The 25148-nt window shown below is 30.3% G+C and overlaps 2 protein-coding genes across 5 annotated transcripts in view; one reads left to right on the forward strand and one right to left on the reverse strand.

The window, feature by feature from the left end:
- LOC125066991 (serine proteinase stubble) overlaps positions 1–21198 on the forward strand; it is a 117525-nt gene extending 96327 nt beyond the window's left edge. For 2 of the 3 annotated variants that reach the window (XM_047675342.1, XM_047675343.1), the window contains exons 4-10: positions 15608–15769; positions 16464–16880; positions 17080–17337; positions 17477–17669; positions 17986–18283; positions 18587–18736; positions 19937–21194. In XM_047675342.1, the coding sequence (XP_047531298.1) occupies positions 15608–15769; positions 16464–16880; positions 17080–17337; positions 17477–17669; positions 17986–18283; positions 18587–18736; positions 19937–20074 (1616 nt within the window). In that variant the 3' untranslated portion in view covers positions 20075–21194. Of the gene's footprint in view, positions 1–15607; positions 15770–16463; positions 16881–17079; positions 17338–17476; positions 17670–17985; positions 18284–18586; positions 18737–19936 lie in introns of all 3 variants that reach the window. The other variant, XM_047675344.1, reaches the window with a different exon arrangement.
- A 1622-nt stretch (positions 21199–22820) lies between these two features.
- LOC125066942 lies at positions 22821–24275 on the reverse strand. Of its 2 annotated transcripts, none has more exons than XM_047675274.1 (2): positions 24164–24275; positions 22821–24078 (listed from the first exon to the last, which is right to left on the reverse strand). In XM_047675274.1, exon 2 carries the CDS (start codon positions 24064–24066, stop codon positions 22984–22986), a length of 1083 nt encoding a protein of 360 aa, XP_047531230.1. In that variant the 5' UTR covers positions 24067–24078; positions 24164–24275; the 3' UTR covers positions 22821–22983. The 2 variants fall into 2 exon arrangements, with proteins under 2 accessions (XP_047531230.1, XP_047531229.1); XM_047675273.1 differs by having other exon boundaries at positions 24154–24262.
- Positions 24276–25148: the final 873 nt, after the last annotated feature.

Genomic DNA, 25148 nt, shown 5'->3' on the forward strand with positions numbered 1-25148 from the left:
AATACTTCTCCTTTTCTCGGAAAGCAACAGGCTGTAAAGTTTTAAAGTATTAGCAGTGGATGAAACAAATATAATAGCATTACCAACAATGATTATTATCATAGTATCCGTCTGCTTGTATGCATGCTTTCAAAAAAATAAGCGAAATGTTCTTATAATCTGCGGAAGCAATTTGTTAGACAAATAATCGTACCACATATTACGTAAATTACATTACATTGCATTTGCTATAAATGATGACATTTCAATGTTGTTGACCCGTGAAAGGTCGAATCATCTAACAAAAAACACATGATGTCAACAGCCAGAACAGATTACATTCGGAGATGGTTAAACTAACGGTTCGATGTACCTCTAGTTAACTACGGGACTTAACACATACATTGGGATCGGAGAAATAATAAAACATAACTAAATAAAAATAAAAAAGTCTAAATATGTTGAAAGATCAAATATATATATATAATCTGATAAAATAAAATGTATTTAGCTTTACCGTTTCTTATCGATGTTATTTAAAAAAAATACAAAACTGATCGTTATTTGAATATCAAACACGAACTGTCAAAGTCATTAATTGACAATCGTCCGCGATGACTGTTTAAATAAATGATAAGAGACAACTTTGACAAGCTATAATAAATTATTGTATTGGATAATTGTGCAAGCAGACCATGAAATATCAACCTTAATTTTGTCACGTCAAGACCAGGAAATTGTAAGGATTGCTTGCTTTTAAACTCCGGGCTGCTACTGAAAACTTTAACACATAAACAGTACGATATTAAAACACAGGACTTTACCGAAAACTGAGACAATAAAATTAAAAAAAAAATACTATTAGTATTAAGAGTCTTGTAAAATATAGATACAACTTAAGAGAGTCAGTCAGTCAGTTTTTTATAAACATTAATTTATCAAATTGAAGTCTAACACTTGGGACATAAAAGGGTTCTGTGATTAATTGACAGTCGAATTCGATGGATGGATTCTATTTTAAAAATTAATTTATTTCTACAAAATATAAAACAATGTTATCGAATAATTACATAAATACATATTTAATAAATACATAATTTTATTATAATACATTATTTTATATTTTGTACATACATGTACATACATAGGTATACATTATATATACAAACAAAATGGCAATATATTGCATATATATATTTTGTAATGTATCCATAAAAACGGAATTTTAACGAACCGAATTACATCATAATTATTCGAAAAGAGTATATAATTAGGCTTACGTGAATTTTTTCATTATTTTTTCTTGATTCCGTCTTATATGAAAATCACCTTAACAATCACATTCGACTGAAACATGTGACGTCTTGCTTTGTGCCGCAGCGATAGATGTGCTCATTTTCTGTTTTTCCGCGTATATGTTTGCAAGTCATCATGGTTAATTTAAAAGAAAACCGACACTAACATTGCAACCGAAACAAAATCATATAGATTCTATATTAAAGTTTATTTTTGCATGTCTCAAATTCAAACAACGATACCTTCTAATATCCGCGTATAAAAATAATGTGCAAAAAATTTAGTAAAAAAATTATTTCACCTGTAGTCAAATCGGAGTTTGAGATCCGTTAATCTTTTTAAAGATTCAATTCATGATTAGGTTTAAGCATTTATATAAAAAATAAATTGATTGAACAATTTTAATACTAAAAAGAATGTGTCATTCAATAATTTTGATTATGATGAGTAAAACCTGTTGCTATATAATCATGATATAGATCTTGCGGTATATGCTATGTGTTGCTATATGTTGCTATTTTGTAAGGACACTTCGTATCTAAGGCGCGATATCTTAAACACTTACGATGTAAACTAATTTTATTCTTTAAATGCTATAATTATTATAGGCAGTACAATTTACTCTCATTTCACGATCGTGTTTTGTTGTAATTTCGAATTTGTTCTTACAGAATAGCTGTATTCATCTCTGTCATCAACAATGTACTCTAAAATAACAGACACGCTTATGATAAATATTTAGGATGTATAAAACTATTAAGTTCTGGTAATAAAAATCGTTCAAGCTGATGTCAAAGGGAATATGTGTGGTATGGCCACCGGCTATCGGATGGGTGTTTAACTGTGCTCATAGAATTGTTCAATAGTTATATGTGCTATGTATGGTGTAAAGTATGATATTATATGATAATGTCCTTCTGACCGATTTTGTTCACGGCCGCCATTCTCGAAGGAGGTTAACTAACTGCTATAATGCACAAGTGTGCGAGCAAATACTCTGTTGCTTCACTCTCATAATTCTATGGGAAGGCAAAACAAATACCACTAAAATTTGGTTAGATACCACACCCAAAGCATTACCAACTTTAGAACTTCCGGCTGCTACTTAGAATTTCTCCACAATCTCACAAAATCCAATTATCTTTTAGTGAATCTTCTTCAAGATTGAGATCAAGACCTTGGGTTCTGTAATCTTATAACTTACAGTTCTTGGTACAGCGTAAGGAATACGAAGCACTGGTGGAACCGCTGACCGTCGTTAGTTTAATTATAACTATAATGAAAATTTATGTTTATCTTAAGTCGATCATAAATTAATCGGACTTAGATTCTTGTATCGTAATCAACGCAGAGTAACAAATGTCATGTTCCGAAGTGTTACAGAAATAACTCGTTGATATGTAATATATATTAGTTGTAAAACTAGGCAGACGTCCTGATTATATTATACCAATGGTTATGGCAATCGATTAAACGGTATAGAAATTGATGTGGCCACCACGTCCACAACTAGGGACGATTTACAACATCGTATAGAATAAAAATAAAAACCATGTAAATTAAAATTTATGGTAAACGGATAAACCAACTAAACCCATTAGTTATATTTATACATATGTATACGTCAATGATCGACGACAAAATATTTTATTATGTTTTTTTTTAAAAGAATGTACTAAATAGAATATTAAATAAGTAAGATACGTGTGCATTGAAAAATTTAAGCTGCATCTTTGGTCCATACAAGGCCATATAAGTTCCTAACCTTGTATGGCTTTAAATATCGAGTATGTAGTTTCGAATCTTGGAGTCGAAGTAGTAGAAAATAATTGGGGGGTTTTGGTTTTTCTTTCAATAATTGAACTGTGAGGAATAAAATTAAAGTGCTGTTTGTGTCATGTTATTTAAAAATTATATCATCTAATTTCTTCATATATGTCCCTATTTAAAATATTTAAGAACTTTTAAGGAATTTTATATCATCTGCAAAGTATTTAAATTCATTCAATTTATTTTCACAATTTTTAAATGCACAAAATGGAATAATTAAGCACATTCGCTCCGGAGAGGAATAATTAAGACTAATTTTCTTTTTGAAACTTTCCCGCAATCGTAATTCAATGATATAACCAACGAATCTAGTTTTGAAGTAAAAATATTTCGTGCATATTTTAATAAAAAATTTAAACATTTCTTATGATATTTTTCGTTATAAATTTTATATTCGTTTTATGTCTTCGCACCTATTTTCCGACAACAACATTAAAAAGAAGAAATTATATTAACATATTTAAAAAAAAGTTTTTTCATAAATTATTTTTTTACATTTACAGTGTTTAGGTAACGTACCAACGCCTATGTTCTATTTTGAAATAAATTAACATAATTTTATGAAACATTATTTGTACATCACATATTAATGCACTTCACATCGCATTAAAAAAAAAAAGGTAAGCTTCAACAGAATTCAAAAATAATTGCCTATAATCTTCGAACGATTCCGCATCGATTTGTCATAGTTTCATACCGATACGTTCAGTAGTTTTCACGTGATTGACGCAAAAACAAAACAAATTTTATATACGTATATATATAGATATAGACAATTTACAATCTGAGTAATAATAAAAAATGACATCCAAAAATAATAGTGAGAAATTATATATTTTTTGCCATTAAAATCAATTGATGAACAAATAATAACACGCCGTTATAAATTAAGTTACTTGTAATATATTCATAGAACAATAAAATGGTTAAAAACGGAATCAAGCATTGACCATGAAATCATTGATTATTAAGATATGAATATTTTATATAATGTGATTATTTGTGTAATTGTTATGTATAATAGCAGATCTGTATAATGCCTTATCGCCGGTACCGCTGGCCGTGTGTCGTCATCATGTCTTTATTTATACTTCTCGTATTGTCATTGTCTATAGGCGATGTTAGAATAACAATAAATTAAAAAAAGAACCCTAATTTTATAAGAGTTTTTAGTTCTTATTTTTGTGGCTTAACTCGAGACAAAAAAAATGTTATACAAGAATGTATTAACACTGGTTTCGCTGTTAATTATTAATCTAAACATATAATAAAATTAGAGTGTCTGTTTGTAATATTAAAAAAACCCATTTTTACTAAATGCATGTATGTATATATACACGGTTCATATACCAAAATAAGATTTTTTACAATTTTTGTCTGTCTGTCTGTTTTTTTGTCCCGGCTAATCTCTGGAACGGCTGAACCGATTTCGACGGGACTCATACTGTCAGATAGCGGATGTAATAAGGAGTAACTTAGGCTACTTTTATTTTAGAATTATATATAGAATAAAAATAAAATCACGCTACAATATCCAAATAACTTAAATTCAAACAACGCGCACGAAGTCGCGGGCACAGCTAGTATACTAATAAATTAATAGCACGAACTCGTATTATATTCATGTCAACGCATGCCACTTCTGTAATTCTCTCGTCTGATTTGCGGTGCTTCGAAATCATTATTGACAAAACGCTAATGTCATCCTTTGTTATTATACAGAAGCCATTGATCCCACGTCTTCTTTTTTATGCATATAATATTACTGTTCTCTTTGTATTATCTAAAAACCTTTCAATTTCTATCCGAAATATCCCAGTAAGTACCATATCAATTTTAATCAAAATTAATTTAGTTATTGTTTATAGAAATATCAATATTCTGATATTTATATATCGGATATAATATGAAGTATTATTTGATTGACTTTTAAGCGCCTTGATAAAATTAAAATTAAATTCGTTTTGTGTACAGATTTAATCTATAAAAAAATATGATGAAATTTTTATATTCGTTAAAACGAGACCATACAAACTCACATTTTATAGTTCCACTTGATTAATATCAAAATGTTTAGGTTTCATATTATATCTATAATAAATAAATTGTACTATGAAAATAATATACAAATTAAAATGTAAAAGAAAAGTGCTATAACCAGCTGTTGCCCGTGGCTTCGTTCGCGAGTTGGTCTTCAGGTATGAGGCATAAAAAGCCTATATCCTTTCTGCAATGCTTGGTGTTCAAGCTTGCTTCATACCAAAACTCTTCAAATTCGGTTCTATATTTTAGTTTGTGGTTTACTTTAACACTTATAATATCAGTACAAATTGTTCTTACTTAATATCACATAAACCTTACGTATCGGCGAAAGTAGACACGGGTCGAGACTAGTTCAAATATCTCAGCAACTAAGTTATGTTGACTGTGGATGCTACATTCTATCCTGAGTGACTGTGGTTTAGATAGCGCAAATTCATATTACTATGAGTTTGCATGAAAATAACAATATCGTAATAACATTTTAGGTAAAACTAATATTTATACGATCTGTTAGCACGCGTATTGACATTGATTTAGATTTCTGATTATCTGCTGAGAACATTGCCATTTATTACGATCAGAAAGCTATTAGTGCAATTTATAGTCTGAGCGCCAAAGCCTTATTAAAGAATAAATTCAACAAATCGATATATTAACTAACACGAAATATATTCTTGATGTTGAATATATTTATGGAAACATGTTTATTAGTAATTTGTTAAAGGATACTAACTAATAATATAAGTTTGAAAGTGAGCCGTTTGATAAACGGTGAGACCTCATGGTTATCAACGCAATAAAAATGGATTGATTGTAAATGTAACTTACGAAGCCATTACATGTGAGGACCATTTATTTCTTTATTTCAATAAAAAAACATTTATTTGTATTTTCTATTGTGTATGAAACTTCTTCATCTTTGTCGTTTGATTTTGAAAGTGAGTTTGTTTACTTGTTTGTTACGCTTTCACTTCTAAACTACTCAATCGATCATTGACTATGTTTGAATTGTCAGGGAACAGAAAAGGACGTATGAAATCTAATATCTGCCACCTCCCCATATACAAGTCAATCCACTGGCGGAAGATTTATGTATAGAATCGCTATAGATCCAATAGCCATAGTATATATGTATTATTATGATACATATGGTTACGACCTATTTTTGTGCGTGGGTTGATTCATATTAGATAATTCATCGTCATTATTCTAAATAGTGCAATTGTGTGCGGCACTACTTAGTATTATTGTGTTACAATTTGGAAGATGAGTGTGCCAGTGTCACTGGCACAACGGACTTAACTTAGCTCTCGAGGTCGATGGCGCATCGGAGATGTAAAGAATGGTCAATGATTTTTACAGCGCCAATATTTACAACTACTACTAAATAACTATAAATTATTCTACTAGTGCTAATCTAGCACGGGTTGCCAGTTTTAAAAATAAATTTAAAAAAAGTTTGTAATTGTATTTATGTATATATGACGAAATATATTTCTGCTTTCTCCTAATAAAATGAAAAAGGTTTCCAATACCTTTTATACACAAAGTTTGTATCATTTCATCCTCTTTAAATGGCAGACAACAAAAGCTTTTTACGCTTCAGTGGTCGTGATAAGATATGTTACAAAGAATTCTTTAATAGAAATAATTTCTGAATTTCACTGTGAATTTATTTTGTTTGTTTCAGATTTATTATAAAATAAAAAAAAGTACGATTATTTTACATATACATAAATTCCTTCGGTTTTGTTTTTAAAGTTTTATCCTTCCACTTATTTCTAAATATTGCTGTATCAATACAAATATTAAATTTTTACTTAAATTTTATTCAAGGCTTCCTTCCATTTTCTCTCCGATTTACTTGTCAGCGCACTTTATAGTATAAATTCTGTATCAAGTTACGTTTGAATTATTATCATTCGTATGTATATGATTGTGCATAAGTTTTGTGAGTTGTTAGACCAAATTAAATATCAAATATATATGACTAACGTAACGCATACGTGTGAGTTTGGACTTCAAATTTGTTGTTGATGTAAAAGCTTTTTAATTTATCAATAATAATAATCGTCCCAGCATATTTATGCATCTGTTTTTATTTTGTTTTGTTCGGATAATTGTGAATTAATATTCTAATTATATCTACCGTTTACGTTTTCGGGGAATAGGTAATAACCGTGCTCTAATTCAAAGCTTTGTTTGAACTACAAAACCGGTCACACCTATAAGAGTATCATAATAACATTTTAAAAAAGGTGAGAAATGGCTGAAGTCATACGTTTCGAGTTATTCATGAGAAACATTAGTATCACGTAAGAGACCTAGGCACCGTCCTTGGTATTTAACGGTATCCCGGATCTTAATAGCTACTGGTTTTGACGCATCGAATTATCACCGAGCTTGCAAGAAATCGCTGACTGAAGATTACCAGTTTAGACTAGTTTAATGTTTGTGAAATATTTCCTTGTATAATTTATATACCTATTGATATTTAAGATTGAGATGCATATATATTACTATTCAGTGTATGAACATGATGTAATTAATAATTAAATCGTATATTAAATAAATTTAATTATGAGTTATTATTGAATGGATGTTAAGTTGCATATTTTGTTAAAATAGTATTGCCTTCCTATTGGAGATTGGTCAATAATGTTGACTTGTATCAAATAATACGCACTTCTGTTGCAAAATGCAAAAAAAAAAAATCATAGAAATTCATAGAAGTAATTAAAAAGATCCATTTATTATCCAACATTTAATTACACGGAACGTATTTATTTCATATAACTATTTTATGCATTTTTTTCTTAACTGAATAACGCATTTTTTTAATGAGGCCAATTAACCATCGTCTTTACCAAGCCGATTAATTATGACGTCATAAAGTCACCTTAGTATTAATAATCGGATACGATACATATTTAAAATTATATATGTATCGTATCCGGTGCTGTGGTTCGTTTAATACGAACTCACATACGATTCTCGAGATAATAACCGTAAAGGATCAACCTTATAACGTCTACAAAGTCTTGCTAAGGAAATAGGATTATGCAACCGTGTTCACTATTATATCGCTTTATTGTTAGGAAGAAGCTATTTCCCCCTCAGACAATGGGGGAAGTTTCATGCCCTGTTACCGATCTTCAATTTGATAAGCTTATGCGGATATAACATAATAATAGTTTCATTTCTCTTTCAAAACACAGTTGTTACGATTTAAATGAACCAGGTTGAAGCGTACTTTAAAATTATTTTTGTTCGGTTGTTTTGTCATTCATTCAAAATTGATGTTTAACTCATTTGCTTGATTAATTCGTTTAGACTCAAAGATTATTGTTTAATCACGAGCGTAATCGTAATTTTAATTCATTTCGAATAGATAAGTTATTTTCTTTGTTTTGAATATTCGAGTCGATTAGAATGTTTTTCCTTGCATGTCAACGGCTAGTGTTCTGGGTCAGGTATTACCTAGACCACCCAGAATGATTTAAATTCGATTCTGATCTGTTTCTTTTCTATTGAGGCACTCACTCATTCTTACAGTGTTCAATTCTACATAAGAGGATCTAATTGTGTTACTTATACTACTAGAGATAGAATCGTTCCAGACAAAAACATATTACCTAAATATATTAAGTCCAATCGTAACTCAATCAATGGAACCTATTTCTCCACCACTAAGCCGTTTGATAACCGGCAAGACCTCATGGTTATCAACGCAATAAAATGGTTGTAAATGTTACTTACGAAGCCATTACATATGGAGAGTGAGGACCATTTATTTCTTTATTTCAATAAAAAAACATTTATTTGTATTTCATATTGTATATGAATCTATAATATATTTTCTCATTGACATTAGCAGCCTGTAAATTTCCCACAGCTGGGCTAAAGGCCTCAACTCCCTTTGAAGAAGGCTTGGAGTATATTCCACCACGCTGCTCCAATTCGGGTTGGTGGAATAAAAATGTGGCAGAATTTCGTTGAAATTAGATACATGCAGGTTTCCTCACGATGTTTTCCTTCAACGCCGGGCACGAGATGAATTATAAACACAAATTAAGCACATGAAAATTCAGTGGTGCTTGTCTGGGTTTGAACCCGAAATTTTCGGTTAAGATGCACGCGTTCTAATCACTGGGCCATCTCGGCTCATATTTTCTCATTGTTTATGTAATCTAGTTCTACTGACAGCTCAAGGTAAACGTTACGCGAACCGTTTCACAATAATTACGTTTTGGGGCGTAAAGTATTTATCCCTAATAAGATGTTTCTGTCTTTGTTCGTGTTACGTCAAGATGATTAGGGATCGTTAGAATATTTTCAGTGGCTATTTATTTATGTAGTAACAATGGGGCCTTGTTCGGACTCCTTTGTTTGAATTTATCATTATATTTTCGAGAAAATTATTATTACGCCATTTCTTGAAGAGCTCTTCGTAACTTATTGTTGAGGAAAATTATTTGTGAGTTATGCAAATTAATATTCGGGAATTGGAAATAGGAATCTTTTTGATCAACATTGAAAGGGTTTTTAAGGTTTCAGAACAAAGTTAGATCGAATAAAGAGGAACGTTAAATATTTGTATATTGTATACGTCGCTTTGTATAAATGATGTAGGTACATAACATCATTCCTAAATTAAAAGAGAGTTTTTTTATTATTCCTACTGGATTAGTTCCAAAAATTTAAATTCCTTTTATTATTTAATTAAGTAGCTCTTATAAATTAGGAAAATACGTTATAATTTTTTACGTTCTAATGAGAGGGAGAGCCAACGGGGAATTTGAATGCTATCCTTATTAAAGATATTGCTGAAAATTACTCAGATACATTTTTAATTATACACAAATAGCATATCATGTATATGTTTGTATTGCTGTAGATGACAAATTGAACAACTATTACTTGGTGGCAGAGCTTTGTGCAAGTCTATGTTTGTAGGTACCACCCATTCATCAAATATTGTATAGAAAAAACGAAGTATTGTCGTGTTCCGATTTGAAGGATGAATAAGCTAGTATAACTATAGGCGCAAGTGATATAACATCTTAATTTCCAAGGTCTGTGGCACATTAGTAATATCGGAAACTCTTATTATTTTTTTCACCACTTGACCACTTACCACAATGGATCATTTGCCCGTACATTAAATTTATCAAATTCACAACAGTAATTAATTTTAGGAACAAATATTTACCGAATTTAAGTTATTTTAAGCTTTTATTCTGTACCGATTTAAACTAAACCAAATTAATTATTAATTTATTATTATTCACTGTTAATTAAAGAGCTCCTTTGTTAACAAGGAAATGGAACAATGTCAATATGGCTTCTTCAATGCAGGTAAGCTGCAATGCCTGTCAGTTACATGTTATAATGTAAACATGAACATTAATTACATTTTAAATTGCATATACAAATGAAGTCCTTATTATATAACTTATACGTATAAATATATATATATATATAGGTATAGTATTTACTGGTTTACTTACTTTTTATGTTAAATAGTAAATGCTGAAGTAGCAACGACTTTCTTTTTTTACATCATCGCGACTGAACTGATTATGATGAAACTTGATGTACAAATATCGCTGGAATATAGGATGGGCCAGTAGTTAGAACGCGTGCATCTTAAACGATTGTTGCGGGCTTAAACGAGGCAAGCACCGTTGAATTTCCATGTGTTTATAATTTTACCCTTGCTTCGCGGTGAAGGAAAACATCGTGAGAAAATTTCACATGTCTAAATTCAATTAAATTCTGCCAAATGTGTATCCACCAGATGACATGGGAGCAGTGTGAAGGATATATTTGACGTGGATTAAGTAGCACGAAATAACTACATATACGTGTTTATTTTTAAAATTAAATTAAGGAGTGTCCATAAATGCTCCATAAAAATAGAAGAAAGGTAATTCTAAAAACTGTAACTTTGTCCAGTACAGACTGGTCTTGCTTTTGTTGTTACATTGTTTGAAGAGACAAATTATATAAAACACTGTTGGCACACAAACCACTGCGTATTGCCAAGACAAGGTACAATAATTGGAGACGTCGTTAAAAACGAAACATAATAACAACTTCGGAAACCATTACAAAATATCAGCTATATTTGAGTGATTTACAATTGAATTCTATAAATTACAACAAACACATTGTTCTCTAAGATGTCATTTTATTTGTATTAGACTCATAACAATGGAACACATTTTAATAAAATACCATATATATTCAGATAAAAAGACCTGTTGTGTATTTTTAGCAATTGTATTGCTAGAGAAATTACTTAAGCAATTGAGTTGTAAATTAAATTGCTCAAGTGTATTAATTATATAGTTATTTCTAACTTTAACCTAAGTCACTAAGATTATAATGCGTTTATTTGTACTAACCTTAAAATTTACCAGTTGAAATAAAACAAGCGTGAGGGGTCGTGAGGATTTTGCTATTTATTATGTATTAAACAAGACATAAGACCCGTGTGAATTAACAATAACAAAAATAAAAATAAATAAAATAAAATAATAGCGTTAATTAGAGAGATAGATAGTAAGAAAGAGAAAGAGAGATAGACAGAAAGAGAAACAAAGAAAGAGAGGGAAAGGTCACCTAGATGGTCAAAACGATTTTTCCTTACGTGACGATTTCTACCAGTTCATTCTACTTTAAGCCGCGAAAAAAAAAACAATATAATGCTAATTATATGAGATACTGAAATTATATTTTATTATCGATTTTAACGAAAATCCCCAGAATATTTTATTCAAATATCTTAACAAAGATATTAACCTTAAACCTGGAATTTTATAAAAGAAGAACATGTGTGATAACTTTTGTTAATTAATAATCTCAGAACCAAGTTGTATACAACCATAGGCATGAATATGTAATATGTTTAAGCTTGGGAGAATGAGCTTCAATAACAGCCGTAGTAAGTCCATTGTCTTGTTTAAATTTGTAATGAGTACGAAGTAAGCCTATTAGGTGAGATTAAGATACGTGTGTGTGTGTAATACAGTGTTATTATATAATGTTCTTTGTTTCTAACAAACATGGTATACTCATATACCACAATCATATTCATGTGTGTATATAATAATATATTTAATATCACGTGATGTTGATTGATGTATGTATCCTGAAACGAAAGTTATAAAGCTAGATATATAAGATTAAGACTCACAAAGAAGGCCTTTGTGACGTAATTAATTGAAAAAAAAAACAGTATAGTAAGTTTCTTGTGAATTTGAAATTTTAAAACAATATATTAAATTTGATGATATATTGATGCGCCTAATATCGTTGGAGACATGTATGAACTTTTTAAAAAATAGTTTTTTTTTTCTCATTATGATTTTCAATTTAGATACATAATTTTTATTTTGAAAACTACAATTCATATTTCTCCGTCTGCAAACATTCGTAAAAAGGGATGCAAGCATTTCTTTTTAATTATGTATAGATATATGCGATTTTATTCCGGTTCTAAGAATATAGACAAAGATTTCTTTTTTTTTTTAATATTACCATGACCAAATAAATATATTCTTCAGCCTTACTTAAATTGAGCACTTTTAATAGTATAACACCAAAAACAAGTGAAACACGATTCGATGACGATTCTAGTAATTCTGAATTTATGTCAACGGGAAGTTGATGAAATTTGGAAAGAAAGAAAATCTATGCACAAGGATAGTCTGTCAGCACAAGTCTGTTTGTCTGTCTGTCTAGTGGTACGGAACCTTCGGTGCGCGAGTCCGACTCGCACTTGCTCAGTTTTTTTAAATATTTGTAACATTCTATAATGGGTCGGTTGCAGTTTATTTATTTGTATAAAATAACAGATGACCCCATTTTCTACATTCATTATCCTTAAAAAAATTAAATAGCTTTTAAATAGCTTTTATATACCTAACATATAACAATAATCTGAGCGTTCTATTAATATTTAAAGGATGCGTTGCTTCCTACTAAAGCTATTCCGCCAAGCGGAAGATCATTTGTGAGGTTATTACTCAAAGGAAGCAATGACGCTCCCTTCTGATTGGATGGTATTTTTTATATTCTCTTTTTAAAAACGGAATTGATTTCAAGAATATTATGATTTTAGTTACAGGCTGGTGTTTTTGTTTTTTTTTTTTGCGTATACATTTGTTCAAAAGACTTTTATGTATAAAGTATTGTATTATTATTATTATTTTCTTGATAATACGTATGTTTAATAGAATTACCTAATATGGTAATATATCTTAATTTACGCATTGGTTACTTATTACATTGCAGGTATTTTCCTTATAAGTAGGTAGTAAGTATATTTCCTTGAATAGCAATATTTTATCCAAGGAAATATATTCGGGTGTACAAAGGCCTTATTAAAGCTTTTACAAGTAATGAGGTCTTTGAACGTAGGATTATTTATGCAGTATATTATATCAATTTAATTGTATATTATAATATTTATAAACAGTAACTACTAAGAGTGTTCTACTTCTTATTAAATATATTTTCATTTGTTATATATATATATATATAATTAATATAGATTCCTTGCCAGCTTATTGGCACGCCTTGGGGTTTATACCGAATCATATGTCATGTTGGCAAACGGCGCTCTTTAATATGGTCATACATTTGCTATATATACTTATATTTATGTTAATAATAATAAGAAAAATACATTTATTTCATTTTCGAAACTCAATACTCTTTTTTAAAGTCCATATTCACATATTGTTTCTCTTTTAAATTGTCAATAACTATTAATTTCGATGTTTTACATCTGCTGAGCGTCCGTTGATCGTATTTTTTACTTTTATGTGTCCTAAATGTAACTGTATCTCGGTTAAAAAATATAATACCAACTACACTTTATTTACGTAATCATATTTCCCTAACGCGAATAAAATCGTGGAGGATTATCATTTTCATTTCGTCTGTAAAATTTAATTACAACTTTCTTAAAATTATATTATAAATATATGTCGACGAATTACTATATTTTATTAATGGTCCAATAAATGAACAAAGACATTTGGAAGCGTCCGGTTCTCGAGAGTAGGGTACGAGAAAGAACATTTTTCATCCACTAATAGCGACTCTAGAGTGTGCAAAAACCTTTTAACAACCAAAAAACTGTGCTACTATTTTCAACTTTAAAATTTACATAATAGAATTTATATTACATCGTGTGTACAAGTTTTCTTTGCAGTTATTAGCGAATGAAATGAACACAATAAAGGCGTATTTACTATTAAAAGAATTTCGATTTGAACCTTATTTTCTTGTTCATGTAGTTTATATTGCATCACCGTTGTCTGAATATAATATTAGGAGAACTCTTCAGAAGATTAGTATTTATTGGCGAATTTTGCGGTGGCCACATTGAGAGTTAATAGAAAATGAAATGGGCATTTCCCATGGTAGATACTTGGATCGGGATTCCGTAAGCCTGATGGATTATGCTAGATTAAATCGGCTAAGCTTTCATACTTGTGGAGATTGCGACTTGATACTTAAACTCATTTTATTATTAATGATACAATTAATTATAATTAATTAATTTATCTTTATCTAAATTTTATTTAAATTTTTAGTATAAGTACTTAAATTTGTTTAACGTATTTACTTAAAACGAAATCATTCATTGATTTACCCATATAAAAGTTACCAATAGTACTAATTACTGTATTATTTCAATAATCCAAAATACTAAATTATTTCTAGACTAGTAGCTACATCTGTTGATAATTTTCAATTTCACCTTATCTAAACTCACAACTTTATTTTATAAAATACACAATGAGTATGTAAACATGGAAATTAATACAAACTGGCTCTCGTTAGCATTTCGGTTAGCAACTTTGTGTAGATACCATCCATTCATCATATTTTCTACTGCCAAACTTAGTATTGCAGTGTGGGAATAGTAAGTAGGTAGTAGTAGTAAGTAGTAAGGATGCGTGAGCCAGTGTAACCACAAGCCCAAGGGACGTAACATCTTAGCTTCCAAGGTTGGCGCATTGGCAATGTTAGGAATGTTTAATATTTCTACCAACACCAATGACTATGAGCGTTGGTGACCACTCACCATCACTTGAAAAACTAGAAATTACATGATTAAATCTATTTGTGTGTTTAAAATGTTCTTTAAACACAACTTTACCTTCAAATCTGTAGTATCATATGTATCTTGACACGTTTTTTATTATCTCATCTATAAGATTTGTAATATATTCTATATTCTTATAAAATATAATATATCAACCTTAACCGTTATACTATATTTATTAATTGACTATGATTTAATGATGATTGAAACTTTGTTCTGCGCGGTTGCGTGTTTGAGCCCCGCTTGTGAAAAATTCTATTATTAAGTATACATTATACATAAATAATAAAAAAGATATAAAGTTATTCTAATGATATCTGCTATTTTTTACAGGTTATCAAATGTCGCGCAAGTCGTGTTCGGTTGGAGGTGCTCGAGGTGCGTGTATGTGGGTGCAGGAGTGCAACCGAGTGGGCGGTGTGCACGCCGGCGTGTGCGTCGATGGCTTCATGTTCGGTTCATGTTGCCGCTTACCGGACAAGCCGTTGGTCGCAGGTGCGTTTGATTATCGACTCTAAATACATTAATGAACAAAACATATATTCAGTGGCGTAGCTATCGTAGGGCCAGGTGGTGCAGTGCACCAGGGCCCCGGAGCTCAGGGGGCCCTCTAACCTAAGCTTTGAATAGAGATGACATATGGATTTAGCCTACTAATGTACGTCTCAATGTATCCTGTATCCTATTTTTATTCCTATCTATAATTTTGAAGCGCAATATAAGTTAAAGAGGGGTTGAGGGCCTGTTTCTTTTTCTATGCACCGGGGCCCTTGTCCACCTAGCTACGCCACTGCATATATTTATATACAGAATATTTTATTTATATGTATATATCGTGACACAAAATAAATAAGTTAATTACACTTCTAATTATAGGATATTACGACATGATAAAAAACAACTAAATTTAAATTCAAAAGAAATACTTGGTATTTTGAATCAAAATGTGCGAGTTTTAATACTAATTTAGGGTGTTGTTATATATTTCGAAAATAAAGAAATTGCTTGCCTCATATAAACAAAATACATGAAAAATTACTACTAAATATTAAATAAAAATAACTTTATATATTAAATATTAAATGCTTAAGATGCTTAAGATGTTTTATGTTAATGTAATAATAATAACAATTAATATAAAATGTTGTAAAGAAAAGAAAGATATTAATTAATATTTCGTTTTTTTCAGAGACAACAAGTCCAGTGACAACAACAGAACGACCGTACACAGCGCCACCCAGTGCCCGACCCAGCACTTCGAGCGCGCCAATAGAAACTTCAACTCAAACCTCAAAGCCGAACTTGCAAACAGTGCGGCCGTCGTTCATGACGAAACCGATAGATGGCGCGCCAACATCATACAGTTATCGCCCGCCTGAAATTAATTTACCTTCTGTAGACAATTTACAAGCGAATAGCGAACAAAATAGTGATATAGTTAATAAAATAACATATAGCAGTGTAAATAAGTACCAAAATGTACATAGGCCGAGCAGTGAAGTGGAAACTAGTCCCCACAACAAAATTTCGTCTAGTCTTAGCATAATGTCGGGTGCGCGACCTATGGCCGTGTCTGAACAACACGGAGAAAACAGCATTTCATCAGGTGACGGGAAATATTTAACTTTAGTTGGAACTATAAAGTATAGATGGAGCTGTTATTATAATTTAAAGAGGAATCAAAATTAAGCAATAAAGTTAAACAAATTGAATTATTTTTATGTTTTTTTGGTCAATTTAATCTAAATTATGTGATTTTTAAAAGAAAGCATTTGACGTATGTTTGATCAAAACTTATATTCTAGGGCACATGATGTCGCGACCGAACAACTTAAACACTATCCACTGGCAAGCAACTACAGAACCAGCTTTTATTACGAAACCAAGACCTAACTGGGATAAACCTGTAGGCAAACCCAAACCAACGAAAAAGTTCACCACTACTACAAGCAAACCACATAAAAACTATATGAAACCTAAGGATCCGTCTCAAAACATGATCAATAAAACCGACGAGTCTACATCGGCGCCGATGCATACTATGGCAGCAACCAATGCCGTTGGTAAGCTATGATTTATTCACTTTAGGGACTTTTCTTATATAATTTCTCGCTATCATTTATCGCTTTTTCTCTTTCTCTCGCTTTATCTTTTATTTTTCTCAAGAGGACGTTATCATCATCATCGTATTCAATTTTGCAGAATGTGGTGTAACTGCTATGTGGCCACGACCAGAAACGCGTATCATGGGCGGTCAAGATTCTTCGTTTGGTCGCTGGCCGTGGCAGGTCTCTGTTCGAAGAAACTCTTTCTTCGGCTTTTCCTCGACACATAGATGTGGCGGTGCCATTATCAATGAAGGATGGATCGCAACAGCTGGACACTGCGTTGATGAGTAAGAATAGTAGGATTGAAGGCTAATTAAAATTCGTTATATTGAAAATGGTATGGTTATGTAATATTATTATATTCATAACATATCTTCAAACATATTCTTCTTCATTTCTGTGTGACATCGCAAAATATTTTATAAGCCCTGAGTTTTGTTTACGTGTTCTTATAATCACGACACAATAGAAAACACTTTAACCGTGATATATTTTGAAATGTAATTAAATATTATATATGGCAACACTTGCTTTATAAGTTTCCTAAAATATATCAATAAAAGGTAAAAGAAGCATTCATTATTAAAAAAACTTTATTTTCAGTCTCCTGACATCTCAAATAAGGATACGTGTGGGAGAATATGACTTTTCCTCGGTGTCGGAACAGTATCCTTACGTTGAAAGAGGTGTCGCCAGAAAAGCAGTTCATCCGAAATACAATTTCTATACCTATGAATACGATCTTGCTTTAGTAAAGTTAGATTCGTCTGTTCAATTTGCACCGCATATTTCACCAATATGTCTACCAGCGAGTGATGATCTGTTAGTGGGAGAAAATGCTACTGTCACCGGGTGGGGAAGACTGTCCGAAGGAGGAGTTCTTCCTTCAGTTTTGCAAGAGGTGACCTTTACTTTACTTTACTAAAACCTTTTTGTCAAGGAGATTGATTCAAAGTTTTAAAGAGAAAGATGTCGTGTCATACAGATAGATTCATGCATCTGGATTACATTTAGCGATGTTTACTTTACAATCAAATGTTGTAACTACTTATTCAATTCCTATCAAATTTATTATATTACAAATAAATGACCTCTATAAAGTTATAAATTCCGTTATTAACACGAATCATTGAAGCTACATTGTATCGTGAAATGCGAAACGTATGTATATCTAAAGTTTATAATCCTAAAACTCGATTCCCAGGTGCAAGTACCGATAGTGTCCAACGAACGATGCAAATCGATGTTTCTCCGAGCGGGTAGACATGAATTCATTCCTGATATCTTCCTCTGCGCTGGCCACGAGAGAGGCGGCCACGATTCATGCCAAGGAGATTCGGGTGGTCCATTACAGGTAATTCAATAGCTACATTCCAAACCGATTCTAAGCTTTACATTTCATATATTCCTGTGAAACAGTAATTCAAAATTGCTTGTACAAGCTAAAGCTGTATTTCAAGTAGAATAAAGGATATTTTGAATCTGTAACTTAATATCAATAAAATCAATTATAATTGTCTTATCATAAGGTATTTGACTTTGTTAACGTTTTAAATTAAATCGGATAGTTTAATCGTTTAATATTATATCGTAAATTAATCAAGGGTAACAAAATTATCATAAATAATGATATCCTTTATGAAAGTGCTAAGAAATAAAAGCCAACATAATTTACATAGCTTTTTGTTTTTCATAGTAAATAGCAAAACAAATGTTAAACTTTATATTAATTTCGTATGAGGAATCAGCTTAGTAAAAAAAGCATGAAAGCTTTATAATGGTAATTTAATTCGACTTACTAATGATAAAACAAAGACTCGAAGAACAGATCTAAATATAATAACGATTTCATATTTGCCCATATAGCCTCACCAATTTTAGATAAACTTATTTTGTAGCTATGAAGCATTTTACATTTTAAAATGCACTTAAGGACAAACAAGAAATGGATCCTGGAATGGTTCTTTATTATTCATATATTCTCAGAAAGCAACGAAAATATTAGAAAGTAAACAAGCAGAAGTTAATTTAATATATTTGGGCGATGGAATTTTTTTTTATTTATGTTCTTACAATCAAACTTCAAGCATGAAATCTATTTAGAATATTTATATATCACAAGACGGTATGCGTTAAACATTTTTTTTTTTAACAAATATACGATTTTATATTAGATAAATTATTTTTATAAATGTGTAGAGAATTTTGTTCAACGTACATATGCCCCTGTCAAATTATATACACTTCTTAGAAATTCCGGTCTGAGGAATTAAACTTAAAAATTGTTTTATTATATTTAGGTATAAAATTGGATATATCTTCAAGTCATTTTAAAATTTAAATAAATAAACACCTTGCACTTTGCATCTCTGCAAAAGTGTCGTTAACGTTATTTGAATATTTATATTTATCGTAAAATATAACTTAAATAAAATTACTCAACTGATAAAAAAATAATATTCAATACCAAAAATATTTTTGCAAGTGTAACTTTTTACGAAAGCCTATTTTCTGTGGTTATTTTTAGGAAGTTAATATAATTTTTTATTTACAGGTCAAAGGGAAGGATCATAAATACTTTCTGGCGGGTATCATAAGTTGGGGCATCGGATGTGGCGAGGCAAACTTACCGGGAGTTTGTACGAGAATATCTAAGTTTGTCCCTTGGATATTACAAACAGTAAACTCTTAAACCGGCGTTAATCGTGTTTGTCAAGACATTTAAAACTTTGAAAGTGACAGTGATGAAAACCACGGTGCAGTAGGCACACATTTTGATAAAGCTAATAATTTCGTTAATATTACTATTGGCTTCAAAAGATTCAATTATAAAAATCAATTTCAACTACAGAAATAAGTGAATCGTAACAAACTCTGATGATGATGTATCAAACGACTGTCGATTTACCGATTTAACGACTTCAATAAGTTACCTTCAAAAATGTTGATTTAATTCAACGTTTTCTGAGGCGTTTTATTAACGGAATAGTCCACCGAAGGCTGTACAGAACTTGTGAAATGCGAGATTCTGTATCAAGTTAATTTGATAAAGGTGATATTTTTTGTGTAACTTTTGCAGATATCACTTGTTATCAATGAAAATATTAATATCAAGTGATAATCTGTCATAGCCGTTCAGGCTTGGACTTTAATAAACGCCCTTACGTACACAGCTTGTTTCCAATCAAATTAATTACGTTTCATACACTGGCGCCGGATGCAATGTCAAAGAGCTTATTGTAAATACGATTATATTTGAATATTTTATATCGTTTCAGCGAATGTATGCAATACATGCAGTACTACTTGCTATAATTTCGACGTTTAATTGAAAACAATTCAATTCGAATTTAATATATTTACCATGTGTTTTTTGTAAATTTTATTAGTCTCTATCAATTATTATAAATTGTTCTGACATATTTTTATATTGTAAATAATAAGTCTTCTTGCCTGTTATGCTTAATACTTTGTATACAGTATTATTTATTATAGCTCTTCTATATACAATCTGAGCATTTTTGTAAATAGCATGCCACTATTGTTAGTAATTTATCTAACAATATACCGTAGTTGTTATGAATAAGCATAATAATGTACACAAATAAGATCAAAATTATTAATATAATTATTTTTAATTTAATCACTACTGTATAGAAGCTTAGGTAATTAATTAGTTAAACAAAAATGTGAAAATTACCAAATCACAATTCGTTATAATTATTCTGTATGTGTGTGCATTTAGCAAGTAGTTCAGTGATGTTTATAATAATGTTTATTTTATTATAATTTTGTTTGAATGAATAGTTTATGTTTACGTTGAAGTATTGTTCGTTTGCACAGTAATTTTGTTAATAATTAAATATTGACTATAAAAATCTTGATTTATTTATTACATTAAGTATTCTTTTTTATTTATTTATAGATATACATGACGCTGTTGATATTAGGAATGTATTACTCAAATATATTGAAGAAAAACAATGAAAAAACCCAGTTTTTTTTTCTATTATATAAAAAAAATCATGGAAATGTTAAATACATACTACAAAAGATTATTTAATATAAAATTAATTTCAGGATATCGTGATTATTTTGAATATTACTTTCAATTCTAGATAGACAATTATATTAAAATTATATTAATTATAATTATCGGCATCTACTTCTTCAAATATTGAAATCATTACAAATACCACAAATGTTACGATCCAATCCGAGGATTCAATGAGTTTCATTACCGTATCGTAACATGCAAATCCGTTAATTGCTGGTTCCAATTATTAATTTCAAGCGTAGCTGCGGTCAATAAATTAGATTCCGCATCGAATTTCTGGACGCTGGAAGCATTCCGATTCAGCGATTAGATGTTAAAATGTTTTATACGATATCGAAGCCACAATCGTATCAGCTCACGCTGCAGTTACCATTGCTACCTATTGTGCTATTATTATTAATATTTTTTTATACAGACTATGTAGTCAGATCGGAAAGTAGGCAACGTGATGGTAAGTTGTCACTACATAGACGTAAACACTGAAAGTAATATTAACCATTCCTTTTATCGTCAATTCGCCACCAACTTTGGGAACTAAGATGGCTCACTCGCCAATTCGAATCGAAACACGACATTACTATTACAGGGGCGGGAGATTATGTGATGAGTGGGTGCTATCTATCCAAATGGGCTTGTATAAAGAACTAACACTAAGTAGATCGCTACTAAAGATATTTTTTTTGGTTTATGAGCTATTGATATTTTGTTTGCGTTGAGGATCTGGACAGACTTATTCTTAGTATTTTTATTTGAAAAACAAGTCTGATCTTTATGATAGTTGAATTACTTATCAAGTTTTTTTAATACCTAAATTATTAAAAAACAATTTGCAGGAAAAAAAATAATAATCTTAAGACGTTATTAACTTCGAATGATGACCTTAAAAATTTATTCAATGTATTCTAATACAATCAGTTGGACGATACAAAAAGAAGAACAAACTTTAAAAAATGGTGAGGATGTAAATGTTATGTTAACAGCAAAAAAACAAATATATTTTCTTTTTTAAGTTAATAAAGTGAAAAGAAAATATTATTATAAAACTGCAATGTTATATAATAATAAATATATTAGTTTTTAAAAGAACATTACGACTCAATGTAAACGAAATAATAAAAATATGCCAGGCCGATAAGAGAAAATTCGAAATTTAATTACACCGTGTTCGGGAGATATTTTGCGTGCTATTTAGCTATTTAGTACCTACTAAATTTAATTTCTATACAATAATTATAAAATACTTACTGAAACTTTTTGGTTTGATAAAATAATAATTAAAGTTCATTTTTGCTAAACATAATAACATTTTACTGCGTTTATTTAAAATGTTGTGGTGGATTAAATTATTTCAACCAATAAAATAATTTTCGAGAGACGATATCCAGTACTAAGTAATTTAAATCAAACAAATCCCATTGCATTCAGCAATTTTATTAAAATATTTCAAGCAGTATTATTTAATATTAAAAAAATATTTATATTTACAAATGAGCATAATTGCATAGCTTTAATTGTATTCATGCTTTACATTTCATGCTTACATGCTAAGGCCAACACATGCCAAAGATCTGCATTGGTATTAAAAGCCACGATTGAAAATTCTCAACAGACTTATCATAATTCAGAATAATGTAGCCTTTATACCAATTTGATACAATACAGTCGTAATAAAATAATATTACTCTCTTAAAATCACTATTGCACTTCTCAAATCCTGGGTGTATTGCGCTCGGTGTATTTTTGCAATGGATACTGTTAAACTTTACATCGTACACAGCTATCGCTCGAGTAACAGGTATTCTTGGTACACCAAATTCTAAATCTAAAATCCAAGATACATTTTCATTTATTGTTGTTATTTTACAAAATTCATCTATAATTGGATTTGGATCAATAGCAAGCATCCTTGCTGTTGGAAATAGTTCTTTGGGCAACGTTAAGTAGAACTCAACAGGGTCTGTTACTTTTGATTCATTAATAACATCCTCTGCTATTTGTTCAGGTAATGCTGATTCTTTTCCAGAATACTTATCTTGATCATTAAAAAGTTCAACCACTGTGCTCATTGACTCTTGTACATAGTTAACTTCAGTTTTATACATCTGGCTATATAATGAAGTGCATAAAGCCGGTATTGTTTCTGGCACTACTGCATTTTGAACTATAGAATTCAATATTGGGTCTGCAGTAATCAAAGCTCCTGCGTACGGACATATTGGCGTTAATAATTGTGGAGTTATAATGGCAACTGGTATATGTTGGACAGGTGAAGTGTAAACATTACGAACTTGCACTGTACTTACTAAAGGACTCCACTCGGTAACCATAACTGGTAAGTTATAAGCTTGTGGAATCTGGTATTGGTTGTAATATGTAGCCATTGGGCCCGATGAAGCCATGAAATGTTTACGTTCACTATACGTTAAGTTTTTTTCTTGATTTTTTACCTTCTTCTGCCTTCTCACTTCAATTGCACCAAGATGTGATAAAATTGTTCGTTTATTTACCTCTGAAGTATTTATTATATTATTATTGTTTAATAAAACCGTTTTGCTTACATCTGTATTGATTTTTTCTTTTTTTTTACTGTTTGTATCATTAGTTTCAAAAATAGACTTCAGAGCCATATCTGGACATGCCTAGAATGATATAAAATGATTACAACAAAATAAACAAAAATTATATAATTTTGTTTTGATATTTTTGCTTCATACTTTAACTAACTTTTAATAAATCGGGAGCTGCTGTATCTATTAGTAAACATTTAATGATCAAGTAAAAAGTACTATCGTCTTGTATTTAAAAAAAAATAGGACAGATCGGATTTGTTTCTTTTTTTAATGAAACAGTTGAGGGTAATTGTAAAAAAGTTGTCATTTGATAGATTCATAATGTATGTTGCCGTAAAAATAATTAATTTATCGTTGTTTATTGCAAAGTTGTCATAAATATATTTATCAAATAATAAATATTTATTACATGATACAAAAGAACTCATTATATAGAAACAAGTGCAATTGTCTGTATCGAACTTCCCTGCATTTCTGTACAGCAAACCACATTCATTAATTGCCATTTACCGTTTATTCTATAATCATCCGTATATGTTAGTGTGAAGTATCATTTTAGTCTGTTCCAAGTGCATTGTAACCTTTTGTGGTGGACTTTATTCTTTAAAAGAATTTCCTCTGCTGCAAATTGCTTCCCGTCGACTGCTCCTAACGACTTCATTGTGCACGTTTCATTCAATGTGTGGATGAACCCTAACTAGACATCCAGTTTTCTATAGACATGATAACTAATAATGTTAGTTTAGGTGATTATGACTGTACTAACTGAATTGTTTCAACGTCAAAACAGTAATAACATAAAATTAAATTGTTTGAAATTGACATTCTTAATTTTGACTAAGTATTTCTTTATAAATCTATTAAGGATGATTATTGTCTTGGGGAACATTTTTTGTTTCATTGCTGTATTTATCATTTATTAAAGGAAAGGGAGGCCAATGTCTGATTACAGTACTAATTTCGTTATAATAAATGAAATGTTTTTGCTAATAATATCACATTTAAATATTTTGTTATTATCCTGCAAATTAAAAACAATAAATACTTGTGTCAGGACTTCTAGGTTATTATTCCTTTTTTATGTCATAGTTAGGTGGTCTGGCAAATGGACCACCTGATGTTAAGTGGTCACTCCGCCC

Source organism: Vanessa atalanta, chromosome 10 (genome assembly GCF_905147765.1).
Source record: "Vanessa atalanta chromosome 10, ilVanAtal1.2, whole genome shotgun sequence".
In the NCBI taxonomy this organism is placed as follows: Eukaryota; Metazoa; Arthropoda; class Insecta; order Lepidoptera; family Nymphalidae; genus Vanessa; species Vanessa atalanta.

Excerpts from the sequence above, each read along its gene's own strand:
- LOC125066942 (XM_047675274.1), bottom strand. The coding sequence starts at position 24,066 with ATGGCTCTGAAGTCTATTTTTGAAACTAATGATACAAACAGTAAAAAA.